This window comes from Cygnus atratus, chromosome 1, assembly GCF_013377495.2.
Source record: "Cygnus atratus isolate AKBS03 ecotype Queensland, Australia chromosome 1, CAtr_DNAZoo_HiC_assembly, whole genome shotgun sequence".
NCBI classification, from domain to species: Eukaryota; Metazoa; Chordata; class Aves; order Anseriformes; family Anatidae; genus Cygnus; species Cygnus atratus.
Genome location: NC_066362.1, coordinates 14,958,248 through 14,977,103, shown reverse-complemented (window position 1 = coordinate 14,977,103; position 18,856 = coordinate 14,958,248). Strand labels below are relative to the sequence as shown.

Here is an 18,856-nt window from a genome sequence, read left to right as displayed (position 1 = left end):
TTATGACACTAAGGCTGCCATGTCTGAAGTGTACACATGACTAGATCTAGAAGAAATCCCAAATGCTGACTGATGAAGGATATATGGATTTGTACAAAACTTACAAAGCAACAATTTATTACTGTTGGCAATTCACCAACAAAGAAAATTCCAGAAACCATCCAGTCCCCAAGAGCAACACAATAAAATTGCCATAACAGTAAGCCAGACTTTGCGACCCAAAACATCCAAAGTGTCTGATTATCTTAAATTTGTCACTCCCCACTACCACATCTTCTTCCCAGCTATAAACTACAAGCAAATCATCAAATACAAAGCAGCTAGGACAAATACCACACCAACATTTTGTCTCTACTGAGTAGCTAGAGTATCTGAATAACTTCATTTATGAAAATCGACATGAAACTGTTAAGAATTAGGAATGTTTTAATAAATGAATATAAATAGTTCACTTGCAGCTTTATAATAATGGAATTAAAACACAACAATATCAATAAACATATATTTATATATATAAAAGTGTCGTTTATTGTAAGGAAACTTTAAATATAACCAACAATATTGAAAATATCGTGACTGGCATTTATGGCCTTGATTGTAGTTTACTGCCATACAAGTAATTTCTAGCATTTCTCTTAATCACATTAAGCTAGTGCAAAATATAGGTAGCTTTTAGAGATTAAGCATACAGAATGACAAGTGTGTAGATTTTGGTTACCTGATATTTCCTTCTAGTATAACAGGCTTCTCTTTTTTTCCATAAATCAAAAGTACAAAGGCAAGTTATATGTGTAATTGTTCATACCAGGTTTCTACGTTAAAAAACATGACACTTGTAAATTTTGCTCAGATTCTGTTTTGTTAATAATTTGCCTTATAATTTACATCATACTGTATGATATAAATTATATATTATAATTATATAATCATAATTTCATATGCGGGTATGATTATATAAATGGTCAGAACGTATCACTAACTATGGGGTAATAATTACATCAACATACACAAATATATGGCATTAGAAAAGTTATTATCTAAGAAGGAAAGATGTTATCATTCAGGTATTCAAAACAGGGCACAAGCAGCCTCCCTCCCTACAATTCCTGTAGTACCATTTTGGCAGAACCACTGCCAGTTGCCATTACGTGCACTAGCTTTCCACATACATCAACAGATAGGTCAGTAAGCAGTATTAAAACTGGACTGTGCCTGAAATTTCCAGTCACAGACCTTTGTAAGCAATGAGCCCTGTGCTCGTATTTATGATGATAGTCTCTCTCTTCAGTCTCAGAAGGTATCCCATGCTATTATGGCTAAAAAGGTATTATTTTACGATGACCTACAGGTTTTGAAAGCAGGACATGTTAGCTTTAACAGCAGCATAATTTCCAGACTTGTACAAAGCTTTTAAACTATTGATCTTTAAAATTCAATAATACTTTTGTACTTGCTGATAAGGATTTTTCAAGAACAAGCTTAGTTTAGCATGGCTTTCAGTATCAGTCACATCAGTAATTGGATCTGGTCTTTGATAGCTAAGATTAGACTGCAAGAAGAGAGATATACAGAGATCGATTGAAATAGGTAAAAGATTTAACAGATAAAAAAGGTGAGATCTAAAAAAACAACTAACTACAGAACAAGCACAGATAGAGAAGACAAAATGCATAAATATAAAACAAGGGAGAAGTAAAACAATATAGGTTATGCATGATTAGGCAGAACACGACAACAACCTATACCTTTGCTTTTAAAGCATTAAGGTTAATTTGTCAGCTGTTCTCACTCTAGACTGTACAGAATACATGTAACTAATAAAAAATGCAGTTTATTGCAAAAATATACAAGTCCTCTAAATTGCATAAGATATTACAATGTCGTGCTGAAACATGACATATTAAACAAAGAGGACTTTAAGACAAATTACAAAATGTTAAAAATCAGATTTGGGTCATGAGCGTTACACAAAATGCATTGTCATGCTTTATCTTACGATTAGTCTTGTGATTCACTACACTCGTGATAAATGCAACATAAAATCATGACAACCGTAATAGTCAGAAAGTAATATCTACTGTATATCTTCTGTATTAATACATATAAACACTTTGTGTGCACTAATACTTTCAACATACCACATTCAAACTAACAGTCTTCCCAGAAAAATTGTAACCATTTTGAAGAACAGAAGCTGGTTTAACAAGTTCATCACGTGGGTTTTTTTGAAATCTACTCTTTATGGAAATGTTGTGTTAAAGGACTTGATTTTCAAAGGTGCTGTGCCACTGCAGGTCTTCTTAATGTCAGATGCAACCATCAGTGCTGAGCACTTTCAAAAATCAAGCCCACAATTTATTAAATTCCTATTTTGTTTACTATATTTCCACTGTAATAAGTCCAAAAATACCCCCAAACCTGCTCCTAAAATCACAGAAAATGCTTGGCATCTATAGGAAGAGAGACAATTTCTCAGTGGACTAACCACTACTGTGCTATATTATCATAACAGATCTTGTTGCTCCAATGTTTAGTTCATGCACTGGTATCAGCAATGTCCATGTTTGTTCCAAACAGAGCAACTAGCTGCTCTTCATAGTTTGCAATGTTTCTTTTCAGAATTTCCATACAAGGTCCCAAAAGCCTTTCAAATGCCTGCACATCCATGACTAAGATAAAAGGGGAGAGAAAGAGAAAGAATATGATATACTGGTCAGTTGCTGGCACCAATCTTAGATGACATTCCAATGTAAAATTTTCAATGGTAACAGGAAAGATAGTACTGAGGCATACACTTTGTTTATACAGAAGAGAACCACTTACCGTACCAGAAACGAGATCAACCAACATACTGCTGTCTTGATGCTTCATAAATGAACTTAGAATTTGCTGGGTTTCTCATTTTGGAAATATTTTTGAATTAAGATTTATGCGATGCAAGAGCTCCTGGAGAAGTTGGAGGGGCCTAGACTCCTCTACAGAATACAGTCTTTAGACCCTTGAGCTTTCAAAAAAAATGCATCCTTTGCTGATGTTGTTGGCTATATTTGGGGTCTACCTTAGCATATTTCCTTGCCATTTTTCACTTGTTTCTACTCACAGTGGAGGCTAACATATTTATTTCCCAGCAAACATAGGAAAAGTTGGAAACAGTAATTCACATGTTGTGTCAATGTGCTCTAGCCAACCAGAATGTTTTCCTTCCCTGACTGTATAATGTTATCTGTCGTTCTAGCCAACAGGTCAGGGAGGAAACCTCATACTTCAATCAGCTTCCAACCTGGTGGCCTGTAGTCCCTTGGCTCCTGAGAAAAGTTCAGATCTCTGACATTCTGGAAGTGCCAGAGATCTTAGTGACTCACCAATGCTGGGTGATGACATTCTTCCCCACCACTGCCTCTCATTCTTTTCTCTCTATGATTTTTAATTTTTATTGCCTGTTCATCTGGGTGTGTTTGGAGAGAAGGATTTTAAAAAATAATAAGTTCATAAGAAAAAAAAAACTTTTTGGTTACTGGCTTGATAATCAAACCATCATTTCAAGGAAGCCAGATTTGTCTTTACAGTCATCCATTACTGGATGCAGGCATGTAGAAACTAAACATTAGACTATGAAAAGTAATGGGTGAGAAGAAGTTATCTATAAGCAGGCTACAGTGTGACAGAATGATTAAATTAACAGCTGGTTAAGACAAAGAATTTGTTAAAGCTTAAGTCATGGTGACAAAATGGGACAGAAGTTTTACCACAAAGTTATTTCTTGGGTGATAGTATACTGAGAAAAGAAATTCTTTACCTGGCTGCTGTGTTGGACAGATTTCTCTGATAACTATAAAAGGTTTGCAGCAATACTCTCTGCACTATCTGGAAGCAAAATTTACTTCCATGTAATCAGAAAAATGTTGGAGAATTTGTGTTCAATACCAATTATTAATTACAAATAATTTTTGCATATAAATAAACTAAATAGGAATGCATAGTAATAGATGATGTGCTTAAAAAGTCTAATGAGGGTAACAGTAATTTACTCTTATATGCTGGAGAAAGATGGAGTTCACAATTAAAACAATCAAATACATCATATCTAATTTTATATTAGATATAAAATATTACTGAACAATACCTAAACATTTTACGGTGCCAAGAGCAAATGCAGAAGCGGCTCGTGGTTTGTTAGTTACAAGAGCAAGTTCTCCAAAATACTGTCCTCTTGAGCATCGAGCTATTTCAACTGCTCCATTCTCTTCTACATCTGGTTTACCCTGAAATATCAGGTAAAAAGAGAGAGAGAGAGAGAGATTGAGTGCAAGATTTGCTGAACTAACAGTTGTATAAGCAAAATAAACAACAACAGTAACACTTAGAATGCATCAAGATTTCAAAAAAAAATTATATGTGTTTTAGGGATGTTTTACCTTCCTTGTCATTATTATCCTTACTTCCCCAGATTCCACAATGAAGAAAGAATCAGCCATGTCACCCTGTAGAAGCAAAAAAATAAAGTGGGTAAATGAAATGTGAAATTTAATTTTAGTTTCATGGCAACATTAAAATATTGGCAGCCAGTGCCTTGAAGTTAACCTTTTTGATACCTACTGCCAAAGAAACCACTTTTAATGTAAAATCCACACTCAAGGCACAAAACAATCAAAACAACTATACAGAACTGATAGCAAGTCCTTTCCATGAAAAGACACAGCCTATACAAAAATCAGGAAAAAAAAATATGAAAAATTTTAGGATCCTTACTCATGTTTCTCCACCTCTGCATAACTTCCAAATGATTTCCCTTACAGAGTTTCCAGTATAAATAAGCCTCTAGGGGCTGTATCTGATATCCAGTAAATATTTTTGGTTGAGACAATCTCAGTTGCTTATCCTAAAGATTTTCCTAGATCATAGAGTCATAGAATATCCTGAGTTGAAAGGGACCCACAAGAATCAGAGAGTCCAACTCCTGGCTCCACACAGGACTACCTAAAAAATAAGCTTTATGTGTGAGAGCATATACAACTAAAAAAAAGGTAGGTCTTCAGTACTCTTTAGTGTAAATAATCATTCCTTTATGTAGTTAGAATTTCTAAAAACATTAAAAATATTGACTTGTTTATTTATACCAACAAAAAGGGATGTTTTTCAGAGTACTGTGTAAGTAAAAAATTAGCATATGAAATAGTATCACCTCTGCCAGATTCAGGCCATCAGATTAGAAACCAGATTCATTTTGTTTCTGTTGACAAAGAACAACATAGTTTAAAACCATGTTCTGTTTATAAATAGTATGGCAATTGTTACCTTTTGGAAGAGAAAAACTAAAGCAAGAAACAAACAACTGTACCTGAGCAATGATTTGTTCCCCATCTTTGTACACTTTGGTGCCAATCACATCAACCACTTTCAAACGCTCCGATACCTCCATTTAAAAAAAGAAAACATGAGAAATATTTGATTAACATTACAATACTGTACTTAGAAAGTCTCTTTATTCTTCATAGAATCATAGCATGGTTGGGGTTGGAAGAAACCTTAAAGATCATCTCATTCCAACCCCCTGCCATGGGCAGGGACACCTCCCACCAGGCCAGGTTGCCCAAAGCCCCATCCAGCCTGGCCTTGAACATTCTCCAGGGATGGGGCATCCACAGCTTCTCTGGGCAGCCTGTGCCAGGGCCTCACCACCCTCAGAGTGAAGAATGTCCTGCTAACATCTCATCTAAATCTCCCCTCTTTTAGTTTAAAACCATTCCCCCTTGTCCTGTCATTATCTGTCTGAGCAAAAAGTTGTTTTCCATCTTTTTTATAAGCCCCCTTTAAGTATTGAAAAGCTGTAATAAGGTCACCCCGCAGCATTCTCTTCTCTAGGCTGAATATCCCCAGCTCCCTCAGCCTTTCTTCATAGGAGAGGTGCTCCAGCCCTTCGATCAACCTTGTGGCCCTCCTCTGGGCTCTCTCTAACAGCTCCACATCTTTCTTGTGCTGGGGGCCCCAGGCTTGGATGCAGCACTCCAGGTGGGGCCTCACAAGGGCATACTTCTTTCCATGAATCTTTACACAGAACAGCCTACCTTAATACTCCTGTTTTGATAATCACTAAAAAAGGAAGAGCTACTGAACAGCATTTCTGAGTGTATGTTACAGTTTTAACAGCTAGATGTTCTGATAGAGCCTCTGTTTTTGTAAGAAGCCTATACACCAAGTCTTTCTAAGTTATTTCAGAAAAGCATGCATGTAAAAAAATATAGCCATTAAATGAAAATATTTTGAAATTTCCTACGTCATTTTTTAATTTTATTGACAAACGTCAAATAAAATTAAGCTCAAGAAATTGAAGGTAAAAGTAGAAAAAAATACAATTTTTAATACAATGTTAATAACTGTTCTTTATCATGAAAATTCAGAAATATAAAAAGTATGGCCTTTGCCAATACTTTCAAAGTACGGTCTTTATATACTTTTTCCAAAAAAGTATGCCAAATGTTATTGTTGAGAAAATTTTAATTCCGTATTTTATGACTGCAGAAGCAGAATCATATCAAGTACCTCTGATACAGCCATTAAAGTAATGCAATGCAAAGCTTACTTCTAACGATTTAAGGAATGGCAATGACTCAATAAAATTTTCATACATTCTTCTCTTTTTGGCATTATTTTTTACAATGATTCTTCGGAACGTTACCCTGTCCTGTAAACACAAAGAGAAGAAGCGAGTTTAGTAACAGAAAATATACGTGTGGTAGAAAATGCTTTAGAAATGGCTTAAGATGTTCAAATTACCCAATTATAGTCACTCAATTTAGCCATAATACTAGCTGTCTAGACTCTTCTTCCAGTCAGTTGAGAAAGAGATACTCCTCTAGAGGTCATTCAAGAGCTCCTAAAATTAAGCTCCTGATCTTAATCAGGTTGTGAAAAGCTTCTTTGCCTTTTGGCAGAACATACATATAGAGTTTACTTTTAGACAGTAGAGAGATCTGCTTAAACAGGTTGCCTACATGATGAGCACGGAGTGGTGTGAACAACAGCTATCCCAAATATAAACCATTTAATTCAAAACAGGAAAAAAAAATCTAACCTTTTGGAGGTCAATTGTGTATTTATTAGTCTCTGTGTAACAAGTTAGTGTTTGATGGTTTACAAACAATTTCGGGTCTTTAAGAAGTCCTCAATAATTAAATATTCGATTTACAAAGTTTGTTCAACATCCCAAAGTCCCACATATATTGATATGTAAAAAAAGAGTTTATTTTATGAAAACAAAATACATGAATCTGGGTCTTAGATCACAGTAAGTCCACTTTCTGCTTTTTCAGGAGAACAAGACTCATTGCTGCTCTAAAGAACCAACTGGACATTCCTTGGTATTTGGCAATTGAAGTGAAATGGACAGATGGAAAACTACATGTATGCTGTTTTCTTCTCTTAACTTCATGTGACTATGTCCTGGAGAGAGAAGTGAAATGTTTTATAAGTCTTCACTGCAACAGGTGGGTATTGCTGGCCAACACAACCCAGTCCAATTTAAAGCTATTCTCTTAGTGTCCTAAACTCTGCAATGATCCCAGAAGTCATACAAATTAAAAAAGAAATAAAAGAAATTTTGCATGAATAAATATACATTTTGCTTCGATGGGAAAATAATGTTTTGGGAACAGTCATTAAATTGATACGCAAGTCTTGAAGAATGGCTAACCAAATTTTACTCTTTTTGCACATTCTGTTACTGTGGACAAAGATCCAAATACTGTAACATTGATAAATAAATAATATTCATATTTGAATTTTACTCTGAAAGCGAAGGCATTTCCTATCAAGTTGTGGGAAAACATTTTGCAATTTGGGAAATTACCATTAAAATAGAATAAAACATTTTTAAAAACAAAAAATAAAAAGAAATCAACTCTTTTCTTGAGCCTCAAGTTTGCTTCTGCAGTTTCTGGAAAAAGTGTCAGGCGTTCTCAGAAGTTTTAATATTAAAACTTTCTAAAATCTTTTTTTGATGCTATGGTAGCATATCAGTGCAATTTATATAATATATTTAAAACAAATGAATAATACATTACACAAGCATTTCACTTACCAAACCCCAGATGGCACCAGGAGAGGTAGCTATAATTGTAGCTGCTCTGGGTGTATTGTACATTAAGGCCAACTCACCAAAACTTCCTCGGTTATCGTAGGTGCCAACACACCTCCCAACACCATCACATTTTACATAAATATCGTATGTCCCTCTGTTAATAAAATATATGGATACAGTGAGTAGCATCGAGGTCTATTCTTTGCTAAGCACTCTCACTATATTTTTATGCCACGAGTTCAAAAAATAAAGCGTTTGAAATACAGGCAAATATAATTTTGTTTGCTTGAATTATATTAAGCACCTTGCAGAAACATCTCAATCACTTCAATAAGTAATAAAAGTAGTTCCTCTTTAAAGGGAAGGATAAAGTTACTAGTTTTGACAGCAACTCATTGTAGAAACAGACTAGATTTACAGTGATCTATTGATCACCAGAATTGTATTTATTAAAAATGAAGATCAAACACAGTATCCGTGTTTCTTAATTTCATTTTAACCATACTATATATAAATGTAACATATTGCTATGATATGACCATTAAAGGAATAATACAATTTATTTAACTTTCAAAATAGTAATTTGTAAGGTAATAATTAGAAGAGATTAGGACACAATGAATACATATGAAAAGCAATGTAAGATTCTGATATAAAGAGATTGTGTTATATAAACTAATAAATTGCTTTTTGTTTTGGGGAAGCAACAAAATCTGGTATCTCGTAAAACATGACAAAGCCATCCTCACTGACCGACGCTCAGCCACTGCTTTGTTCAGTGCTGAGTATTCTATAGTACACATTGATAAATCATGTGGATGATTTCCAAACACCACTTCCCAAAGCTCAGATACTGTTCTACTGCTTCACATTTGTTCTATTTTCTTTCTTTCATGCAAATGAGTAAGAATCAAGTACAAGTACATAGAGAAAGATCTTTCTCAGCAGACTTTTTGCATAATACTTTGTGCTATAAGACAGCATTCACCTATCAATGACGTAGAAGTTGTCACCATCATCCCCTTGATCAATGACATGTTCCCCTCCTTCAACCAGCTTTTCAAACATCGCATCCAACACCTGAGACATCTGTTCCTGTTTAAAAGAACATGGAAAAAAAAAGTAATTGTCATCTGCTTTCAAAATCTTACTCTTCAAATTAACTAGTTGCTCCACCTCCCGAATATGCAGAAAATCCTTAGGGACATAGAAATGTTCATGCTACAGAAATGTGAAGATCAATCAGAAAGATAATTTTCATTTACTATTTAGAATTAACTTTTTCTTCTTCCAGTGTTCAGATACCATCTTCCTTTCTTATCTCTACCAGCGACAACACAGATCTTGACTGTGAAATAAATTGCTCGTGAGGATCCAAAGGTGATTTCACCTTTTACAGAAACAGAATTTCACCTTTCATAATTACGTATTTTTGTCCCTTATTGCAAACAATACACTTACCTGGCTTTGCCTTTAGAAATATTTTATAGAATCTAAAGTTTCAGAATGATTGCAAAGTATTTTGAAAATCTAAATTACACAACACCTGCAGCACTTTGGTTGAGTAAATGCTAGACTTGTTGGGAAGGAGGAATGTACACATGGTTATAAAAATACTTTATTAAACTGAATGGAATATGAATGTCTAGAGGGAAATGTTAGCAGATTAACAAAATGTCACCTTCTGAATGACTGTCTGTTAACAAAAACAAACCACTAATTATAGAATTTGTCTTGTATGTTGTAAACCTGCTAGAACTTAATTATTCATGTAAAAAAAAAAAACACAAACGCAACTCTTCTGTGAATTGACATGAATCCTAAAAGGTAACTTAATAAATCACGTTTTATTGTCAGTTTATTCAGCAACATACTTAAAACACTGAGAACAAGCACAAAATAATCATCTACTTTTTGTAGCTTATTAAGTATGTATTGCACTGGAACAAACAGATTCTACTGAAAAACACAATATAGATACGCCTGTAGATTGAGATCCTCATGCATTTTACAATGGTTCCTTTCTTAGCATTTCCAACCACTGCAAAATGGCATTTACCTTCCAAACAAAACCAGCCTAAGTCAGTCCTTTAGAGCCCTTCTGCAGTCTATGGGCAGAGATAACCATACCATGTATCTCAGAATCATTCTCTAGAGATTCCTCCTTCTTCCCATCAATGACAGAGAGAGCTACTATACCTCAAAGTTAGATACTTAAGTTTTAGATAGATAAGGTTAGATGGAATTAATTCCACCTTTAATCTATTGAATTTCTTCACTTCCACAAAGCTTTTAAAAATACCAGTAGCACTGCATTATCAGATCCTATTTAAAAATGGAAGCAGCCAAATACAATTTTACTTTACAGAATTAATTTATCGTGTGTGGGCACAAAGAACAACAGATGGGCAGCATCTACTCTCAGTATAGATCATGGTAAACTATAGTAAGACATCATGCAGTGTACCTAGGCCAGAAAGAAATCTTTTAACTGTCTCTCTACTTAGTACCTTTCTTGGTACTAAGAACATTTTCAATTTTTTAAGTATGAACCAAACTCACCAAAACCAATGATTTTTCTGGTAGGTAAATCTATGACTTTTTAGACAGCCAAGTAAAATTCACAAATACAACTCCCCTTTAAAAACTGTTCTAAACACTTGAAGTTAATACATTTGAGAGCTAAAATAACTGCTTATTATCTGCTGAAGTACGATACACATTTTAAGTTTCTCAGTAAACTGCAACTAACTCAAAGACATCTGGGCCTAACCCTAAAAATTTCTACATAGAGTAACGATAGAGCAGACTGCAACAGCCAAGCCAGGCACATGGTTCTTGCTCTCACCATAAGAATCACAAAAGCTGCTTGCCTAGCTTGCTTCTATATGAATCCTCTTGATTCCCTGCCAAACTGAGGCACAGCTTACTGGCACTCTCTATAGCTGCTCTGAAAGGATAAAGCCGGGTAATTTCAAAATTAAAAAGTAGATCTGTTATCATATGCAAAATTAATTCCAGTATTTTGTAGAATGGCTCAGTCTGAAAGCATTACTTTTTAAAAGCAGTTCTGGTTTATAAGATAACTTATAAAATAAAACCAGGACATTTTTTATAGAAATGTTTAGATCTGTTATGTGTAATGCTGTGTCAATCTAGTAATCCATATTCAAAGAATGATACTTTATTGAAATGATAAAACTTTAATAGAAATAAGATTTATAGAAAAACAGAAAAATTGAACATGTATGTTGTGCGAGCTGTGACTTCTGCTAGAATTTCATCGTCTTAATACAGCTTATTCAAACATTAAAAGTATCTCTTTTTCTTAAGGACAATGTACTCTACGAATATGAAGTGCCAAAACTGAAGTTTAAAGTATATGAAATTTGATTCTCTGTAATATTTATTTATATACCCTGATTAATAGCCGCATTCTGAATGATGAAGCATGCAAATGTCAAAAAAGCAACATTCTGGAGAAAATTATGGGGATCTTGTGTTGTTGCCATGAAAGTACACTTTTAACACCTTCCTTTGTGAAAGAGGAAATACTTTAACTTCCTTAAGTATGAAGAGGCTGAGTAAGAAATCAGATTTTCTGAAAGATGCATTCACAATACAAACCAAGTTCACGTACCAAGATTTTCTTTATAAAGATTTTTTTTTCTTTTGAGATGTAGTAGTTATTGCCTTTCTGTCTAAAAGTCATTAAGTTCAATTGTTAGAAAGACAGTGTCATTATTCTATGATTTCAGAAAATAATTTGCTATACAAGTGAATAAACAAGCCATAGTTACTGTCTCAATCATCCTTGCTTTCAGGTGTGGATTTAAAATCATAACCACCATACAATAGCCTGAGTTGGATGCGACCCACAAGGATCATTGAGTCCAACTCCTGACTCCACACAGGACCACCCCAAAATCAGACCGTGTGTCTGAGAGCGCTGTCCAAATGCTCCTTGAACTCTGGCAGCTCGGTGCTGTGCCCACTGCCCTGGGGAGCCTGTCCCAGTGCCCGACCACCCTCTGGGTGCAGAACCTTTCCCTAACACCCAGCCTGACCCTCCCCTGTCCCAGCTCCATGCCGTTCCCTCGGGTCCCTAACCATTCGGAAAGAGGAACGTCAAGGAGCATCAGCTCCCTCACCAGCACCAGTCAGTACGATACATCACTGTTGGCAGTATCATTGTCGACGTGGATGAGCAGCAGCATGAGTCTTAATGGTTTTTGCATCATCCTTGATCTGAATCTCTTGTAAGTGAGAATCTTCAAGTGAGAACAAGTCTGGTCAACAGATTGGTGCCTCCATTTGCTGTAGAAAGGCATGCTCATCTGTGCAGCGGACTTTTCAAAGATCCTGCCAAGCTCCTGTTTGTCCTGCCTGATGCTATGCATCCTTCACCTGGCAGCTCAGCACTCTGACCACAGCACGTCTCCCACATCGCCCCCCAGCCTTCAGGAGAGATGCTAGACACTCTCAGGAGCCCGAGACACAGATGGCTGTATCCTACCTTTGGATCTGGGTTGAAACCTCTGATGTGCCATGGTTGGCTGGTCCAGTTGGTGCTGGGGAGCACTGCCTGTGGCTCATCATCACGGTTACTGCACTAACTGTAACAGTCCCACAGTCTCTCATGCACTGTTTCCAGGCCGCCTTCAAGCTCCCATCTGCACAAACTGCCCCAGCTGTAAAGTCTCTGTTAGTTTGTCCTCTTCACTGTGCTCCAGGGAGCTCTCTCTTCTCACTGGCAGTTACAGAGGTGATCTTCAGCAACACTTCAGCAGAAGCCTGACGCTCTCTGACAGTCTTCATGTGCGACAGTACTCTAAACACTACACCTGTAGCAAAAAGTAATTGCCCCCTCTTCCCTTTTATCCCATGGTGGCTACATGAGACTCTAGCATAGAAGCAGAATTTTAATGTCAAAAACATGTCTGGTAGTTATGGTGGTACCTGTGAACAGCACAGCACCTAAGCGGAGGTTTTATGAATCTCCCAGAGTTAGGAATTATTTTACTGTGCCTAAAGTGAAACTTAGGTACCAAGTACCTTTATGAGTCTAGGCTTGTGGTGATACCCATGCAAAAATAGCGTGTGTAAGCCTGATGTATTGTCATTTCATATCTGAAATGTAAAAAAAAGTGTGTGACTATTAAAATCAGTTGCAAACACAAGACACAGCATGAGACTCAGAAGAACAAAACCATGATAACTGGTTTACTAAGGAAATCCCCCTGCAACAGTGTCTGGTTCCATCCTTCTAGCCAGATCATGTGAAAAACTACAAGTAATCACTCCCGCATCTCCTGACTTTCATTCTGTATCACAAAGTAACTATTGTTCTCCAGATGAATGTTACATTATTCGAAAATAGTATTTCAGCCTCAACTTCTTTTAAGTCAGGAAAACAAATGTGACAATTACATCTCAACACAATTCCTTGAAAAAATATCAGTTAGATAATGGACATTGAGCACAACTTAAACTTCATCCAGTCATTAGTGTGCCCTTGACAAAGAGCTTCTGATTCAGTCTGGAGAGCTGACCGACCACAACACGCCCTTTCCAAATGCCAATAGCTTCTAACTTCCAAACTACCAAGTCATTTGCTACCACTGTGCCAGCTGTGTGTCTTCTGAATATCAGCTTACAGGTTTACTGTGAGCTATTTGGTAAAGGGAAAAGAACAAAGTTTTCCACACTCAATTCAAGAGCTCTTAAACTCTGAGGCTTCCAAGGAGCATCAATGTTTGAATTGCTGATACAAATTCTTGCTGTCTGAGAAAGTGCCACCAGTTCTGAATCAATCAAGGCATTGCAGATAAAATGGGAAGTCGGACATGATCACCACTGAAAATCAGGATGACAAATGCAATGAAACAGACAGAATACCAGAACAGGGAGAAAAAGAAGAGACAGAAGAATTCAGCAAAACATAGGCAGGGAAACCATGAGAAGAAAAAACAACAACAACAACAAACAACAACATTAAATCAATAAGCCAGGATCTTGGAGATAAAGAGTAAATTACAGAATTCATGTCTCTAGCTCTCCATGTTTGTTTTGCAGAACAAAAACCATGTACATATACTCCCCTGGAACTCTGATATAAATGTTAGCAGCACTATTGATCCAACTAAAAATATTTAGCTCCCTTGTGTGATATCTACTTGAAAAATAATCAAAGGCATTTATTTCTTCGCTATCAAAGAATCTATTTTATATTTAGATGTATGATAAATATTTTTGAGTATTAATCAGTATTTTCCTTAAGAATTTACTCTAAACTTCTTCTGCATGGTTATATTTAATATATAACACACACATTAATATATAGTTGTTATATTCTGCCTCTGACATATCCCACACATGCCCATCACGTTAGGCTTTTATATTTACTTTATTTATTTATATTTATTTACTTTATTTATTTATTTTTAATACGCTTTTTATATTTTGTAACTAACTCCTCTGAGTAAGTTGGCTTACTCTTTTTAGCAGTTTGCTTTAAAAAAAAAAAAAAGCAGAGGTAATACCAAGTTGCAAGCAGTTTCAAAATCCTTATGATGAAGGCACTTTACACTGGGCAGTTCTGTTATAGAACATCTTCAGTAACTGATCATAGGCCAGGTGGAGAGAATCCCTGTTCACCAGATACAATGTGAATGTTAACTTCTGCCCTTAATCCTCTCTTTTTTCCCTAAGGCATTCTATTTGTTTGGGAACCCATTAGTTTGCAGAGTTTTGTGCCACCTAGGAAAGCAGAGTATTAACGTGTTCAGGCATTCTGCGCTCTCTCACTCATACATACATGTTCACTTTAAGTGCTCCAACATCTGTAGTCCTAATTTTTCACCAAAAAAAAATAAGAATTCAAAAACATTATGAGAACCTTTCGTCAGTGGCACTTTTCAATGATGCTTTGGCCTTAAGTGTAAGACTCCACTATTCATAAAACATGGCTGCATTATGCTTGCTTTCATCCTCCCCTGAGTTAATCAATTCTAATTGATTAATCATTATTTGTGCTCTCTTATAATAATTCCCCAGGTGAATGAGTGGCAATATGCCCAGAAATTGCTCTTGCATATTTGTGGAGAATATGTATAATTTATTACCTTTTAAGGGTCAGATCATATTTGAAATATTCTCTACAAGCTTTAGCAGGGCAAAGATCTCCAAAATAAAATTTATCTGAAACAAAAGAGATCTAAAACTGTTTGTGGATTTTTGCTAAAGGAAGGGTTCAAACTTACAGTGCAAGGGTACAGCACAATTTCAATGGTATCAGTCCCTTCAGCCTCGCAGTTAACTCTGATAATAGGTTGATTCATCAGTTGCTTTTTTTTTTTTTTTTTTTTAAAACTGCTGGCCTATGGGCCATATCTAGCCCATACCAGACAAACCACATAGCTTGTTGTTAATCAGCCTCAGCCAAGTTTCCTCTTAAAAGACAAAACCAAAAGAATAACTTCTAGAAGGCTGTGTTGGCCAGTGGATGAGCTGCTGCTCTTCCTCTCAGTGATAAAACAACTGTTGGGGTGCATGCACAGGAACAAAGTCTAGTAGCAGCAACTTGGGCTCATCCTCAGCAATGGCCCAAGGCATCTGGTCTTCATCATCTTCTTTTCTCCTTGCTGGCTTATGCAAAGTGAAAGGGAAGGGAAAAGCGCGTGAAACAAAGAGGAGGAAAAGAGGACCCTAACAGAAAGAGGCGTGCAGCTTCTGATTTCACTGCCAGTAACCTCCAGTCTCAGTAGTACGAAGGAGGTGTGGGAATACGCCTTGGGCATGCATGAAGAGCAAGCAGTCTAGCACAATGTGGCAATCCTGGGAGAACAAAAGTAATGCTAGGATTTCTGGGCAATGGTGTGGCACACAACAAAGACTAATAAGCAATAAATAATAATGTGGTCTGATAGTAAGAGACTTTCTGGTAAGAAGAGCAGAAGAGATGTTTAGAAGAGGAATAGGTTAAACTAACAGAGGCTAGAATAACAGTGTGGGGAGAGGGAAACAGACACGCACCTTTCTCTCATTTAATTCACTCATCCACACAGTTCTGCTCCTGGAATTTCTCGATTCTTTCCTGATTTAGTTCTCTAAAAAGTAGCTGAAGAACCATGAAAAACCTCCTTCCCTCATCTTGTTGCACACGTTTCAATATATATTCTTCTTCCAGGAACTTTTTCAGTACTGTTACGTGCTAGCTAAAGGTGATACTGAGTGACCCCAACTAGATGGGAAAAGATTTAGCCCCCAGAAAGGTGAAAAAAATGGCTAAAATATTTTTTTTTAAAGTGTTTTTTATTTAAGAGAATTAACTCAGGAGTGCTTTGCCAAACTGATATTAACTGACCAGTCACATCCACAGCAACCCATGAAGTTAAAGAAAGTTCCAAGATAATTCAAGGAACTTTACAAGGAATTTATAGGAGTTGGTCTTTAAAACAGAGATTGCTGCTTAGGGAATTGTACCAGAGCCTAATGCTCCTTTATACTATGCTGCATTTTCAGTCAGAGCCATTATGTGAAATACTTATATTTATAAATACTTGTCCATAAGTTTACCTATCTAACATTTAAACACAGCTATCAAGTAAACACAGGCTTAAGACAATGTTGTGTGTTTAGAAAGTCCTAAACCGTCTCAGAGCCTGAAGGTTATCTTTGTGTCCTCTCTCTCTCATTTTGTCTCACATTCGAGTGGTTGTTTTTTACTTTTATGTGAGGCCTCCTGTCTTTTCAAACGGGCTCTTTAATTAAAATGCCGAGCAGTACTGTAAGTCACCTCCTAACTACTGCAGCTTCTCCTTCTGCTTTTATGATACCCTTATCTTATCTTTTCATTCACATTAAAATACAGTGTTAGGGTAGGATAAACTTTTAACAAAATGTGAACCCCATCTCCCACCACGTACTGAACACAATTCTGATCATGCCTCAGGACATGCTGTTATGCTGCATTTCAGAGTGGTGCCCTACCTAGGAATGGCGTTTGACACCTTGCTAAAAGGCCGTCAGGGAAAAGCCATTAAGCACTTTACATTCTCTCTTCCCCCCTACTCATTGACCTCTGCAACAATGTTTTTCACACACTTAACTATAGCAGGAAGAAGCTGAAGTTCAAGGCAAACAAAACAAAACAAAACAAAAAAACAGTGGGAGCGTGAGATGATAGATACATGGCCTGACTTCTGTTCCAGAGACTTTAGCTTTAGCTGCTGAAGATACTATCTCTTTAGGATGAAAGAGGTTTGGCTTTTTCTTTTGCTAATATGCCAGACAGTGAATTTCATCAGCCAGCGTTGCACTCACTTGTGCTGTGGGGTGGAGAGGCAGAGGTGATGAAGAGATCTGGGATAAAAAAATTTAAATTGTTGCAACCACAGTCACAGAGCTCTTGAGTCACTGGCTAGAAGCAGAACAAGCAGGAGGAGTGGGAGAACTCCCCTGGGGACTGCAGATCTTAGCTCAACAGAAGAAGCAAGCCAGACTAAAGAAGGCTACATTTTAATATCCTTGCTATCTTCAGAGCTCAGCAGCTTTCCAATGCCTTTTATGAGTAAAGTTACTATAATTAAAAATTCCTTTACAAAAACGATCATTTTTGACTTCCCAGAATGCTGTCTGTGAAGGATTTAAACTAGAAGAAAGTGTTCATAATCCACCGGACGCAAACCTGAGCAAAGGTGAGTAAACAAGAAAAAACTTGGGAAATCCCAGGAACAGATTTCAAGGCAGAACTGCACAAGGGAAGGGCTCAGCTAAGAAGTCTTCTGCCAGATACCTGGAACTGACCACAGGAACTATCAACAGTTACAAGTAACTGATTCAGAAGCAAAAAGAAAGCTTCAAGGGGACAATGTATCAATACAGCAACACAGTTCTTAGAACACCTCCAGCAACAGGGGTGGTGATCCCTTACAACTCCTTAGAGAAGTCATATGAAGTGCCCACACTGGAACAGCTCCATATTCTATGTCTACATATAGCTTTTATGTCATGCATGTCAACATTACCATATAGCTGGTATGAAGCCAATAGATCCCTGTCCCGCAGACCAAGTGGCTGGTGAACATTTAGACAGAAGATGCAGTTCACATTGGAAAATAAACTACATCTCATCCAGAAGCCGATATAATAAGCAGATACTACCAAGAAACTGGGTAAAACCAAACTCAGGAAAGCAGTAGCCCCAAATTAGCATCACAACAGATTTTAGGGGCACATGATAATCTGTTAGGTCACAGGGCTTGTAGGACAGAAATGCTCGGAGACTAAACAGGAGGGATCTGCCAACATGCCATTGGCAAGCTAAAGTAACACATGTCCAGCCAAGTGGAAGCCAGGACACAGCAGTAACAAGGAAAATATAAAATAAACCAATTTCACATCCAGAGCAGATGTCTCCAAACCTCTTTGTGTCCCTGAAGTTATGAAAATAAATAAATAATAATAATTCAATAGTGGAAGGGACAAACATTTGGGTAATTTTAGCTCAAACCAGTATAGTGGAACAGCTAGTTAACTACCCATTAAATAGAGAGCAGGAGAGTCAGGAGATCCTATGTCAGGTTCCCTGAAGTCCCAAGAATGCACACATCTGACTTCCTGTGTTAGGACTCCTGCTACAGCTCTAACTCTACGGCTTCGCAAAGCCCTGATGGGGTCTGTGGCTCACTGCTCCTCGGGGCCCCTGTGGGGATGGCTACACTGGGTCAGAGCTCGGCTTTTGTGCAGACAGAAGCAGGAGCTGGGAACTCGCAGCAT

At 36.9% G+C, this 18,856-nt stretch overlaps 1 protein-coding gene across 2 annotated transcripts in view; it reads right to left on the bottom strand.

Annotated features, from left to right (window-relative positions):
• Positions 1-288: 288 nt before the first annotated feature.
• Positions 289-18,856, bottom strand: part of PRKAR2B (protein kinase cAMP-dependent type II regulatory subunit beta) — an 82,206-nt gene continuing 63,638 nt past the window's right edge. Inside the window, exons 6-12 of one of the 2 annotated variants that reach the window (XM_035549474.2) lie at positions 9,066-9,172; positions 8,078-8,231; positions 6,581-6,682; positions 5,339-5,413; positions 4,416-4,481; positions 4,124-4,262; positions 289-2,669 (exon numbers count right to left, since the gene is read on the bottom strand). In XM_035549474.2, coding sequence (XP_035405367.1) covers positions 2,536-2,669; positions 4,124-4,262; positions 4,416-4,481; positions 5,339-5,413; positions 6,581-6,682; positions 8,078-8,231; positions 9,066-9,172 — 777 coding nt within the window. In that variant the 3' untranslated portion in view covers positions 289-2,535. The remainder of the gene's footprint in view (positions 2,670-4,123; positions 4,263-4,415; positions 4,482-5,338; positions 5,414-6,580; positions 6,683-8,077; positions 8,232-9,065; positions 9,173-18,856) is intronic. The other variant, XM_035549476.2, reaches the window with a different exon arrangement.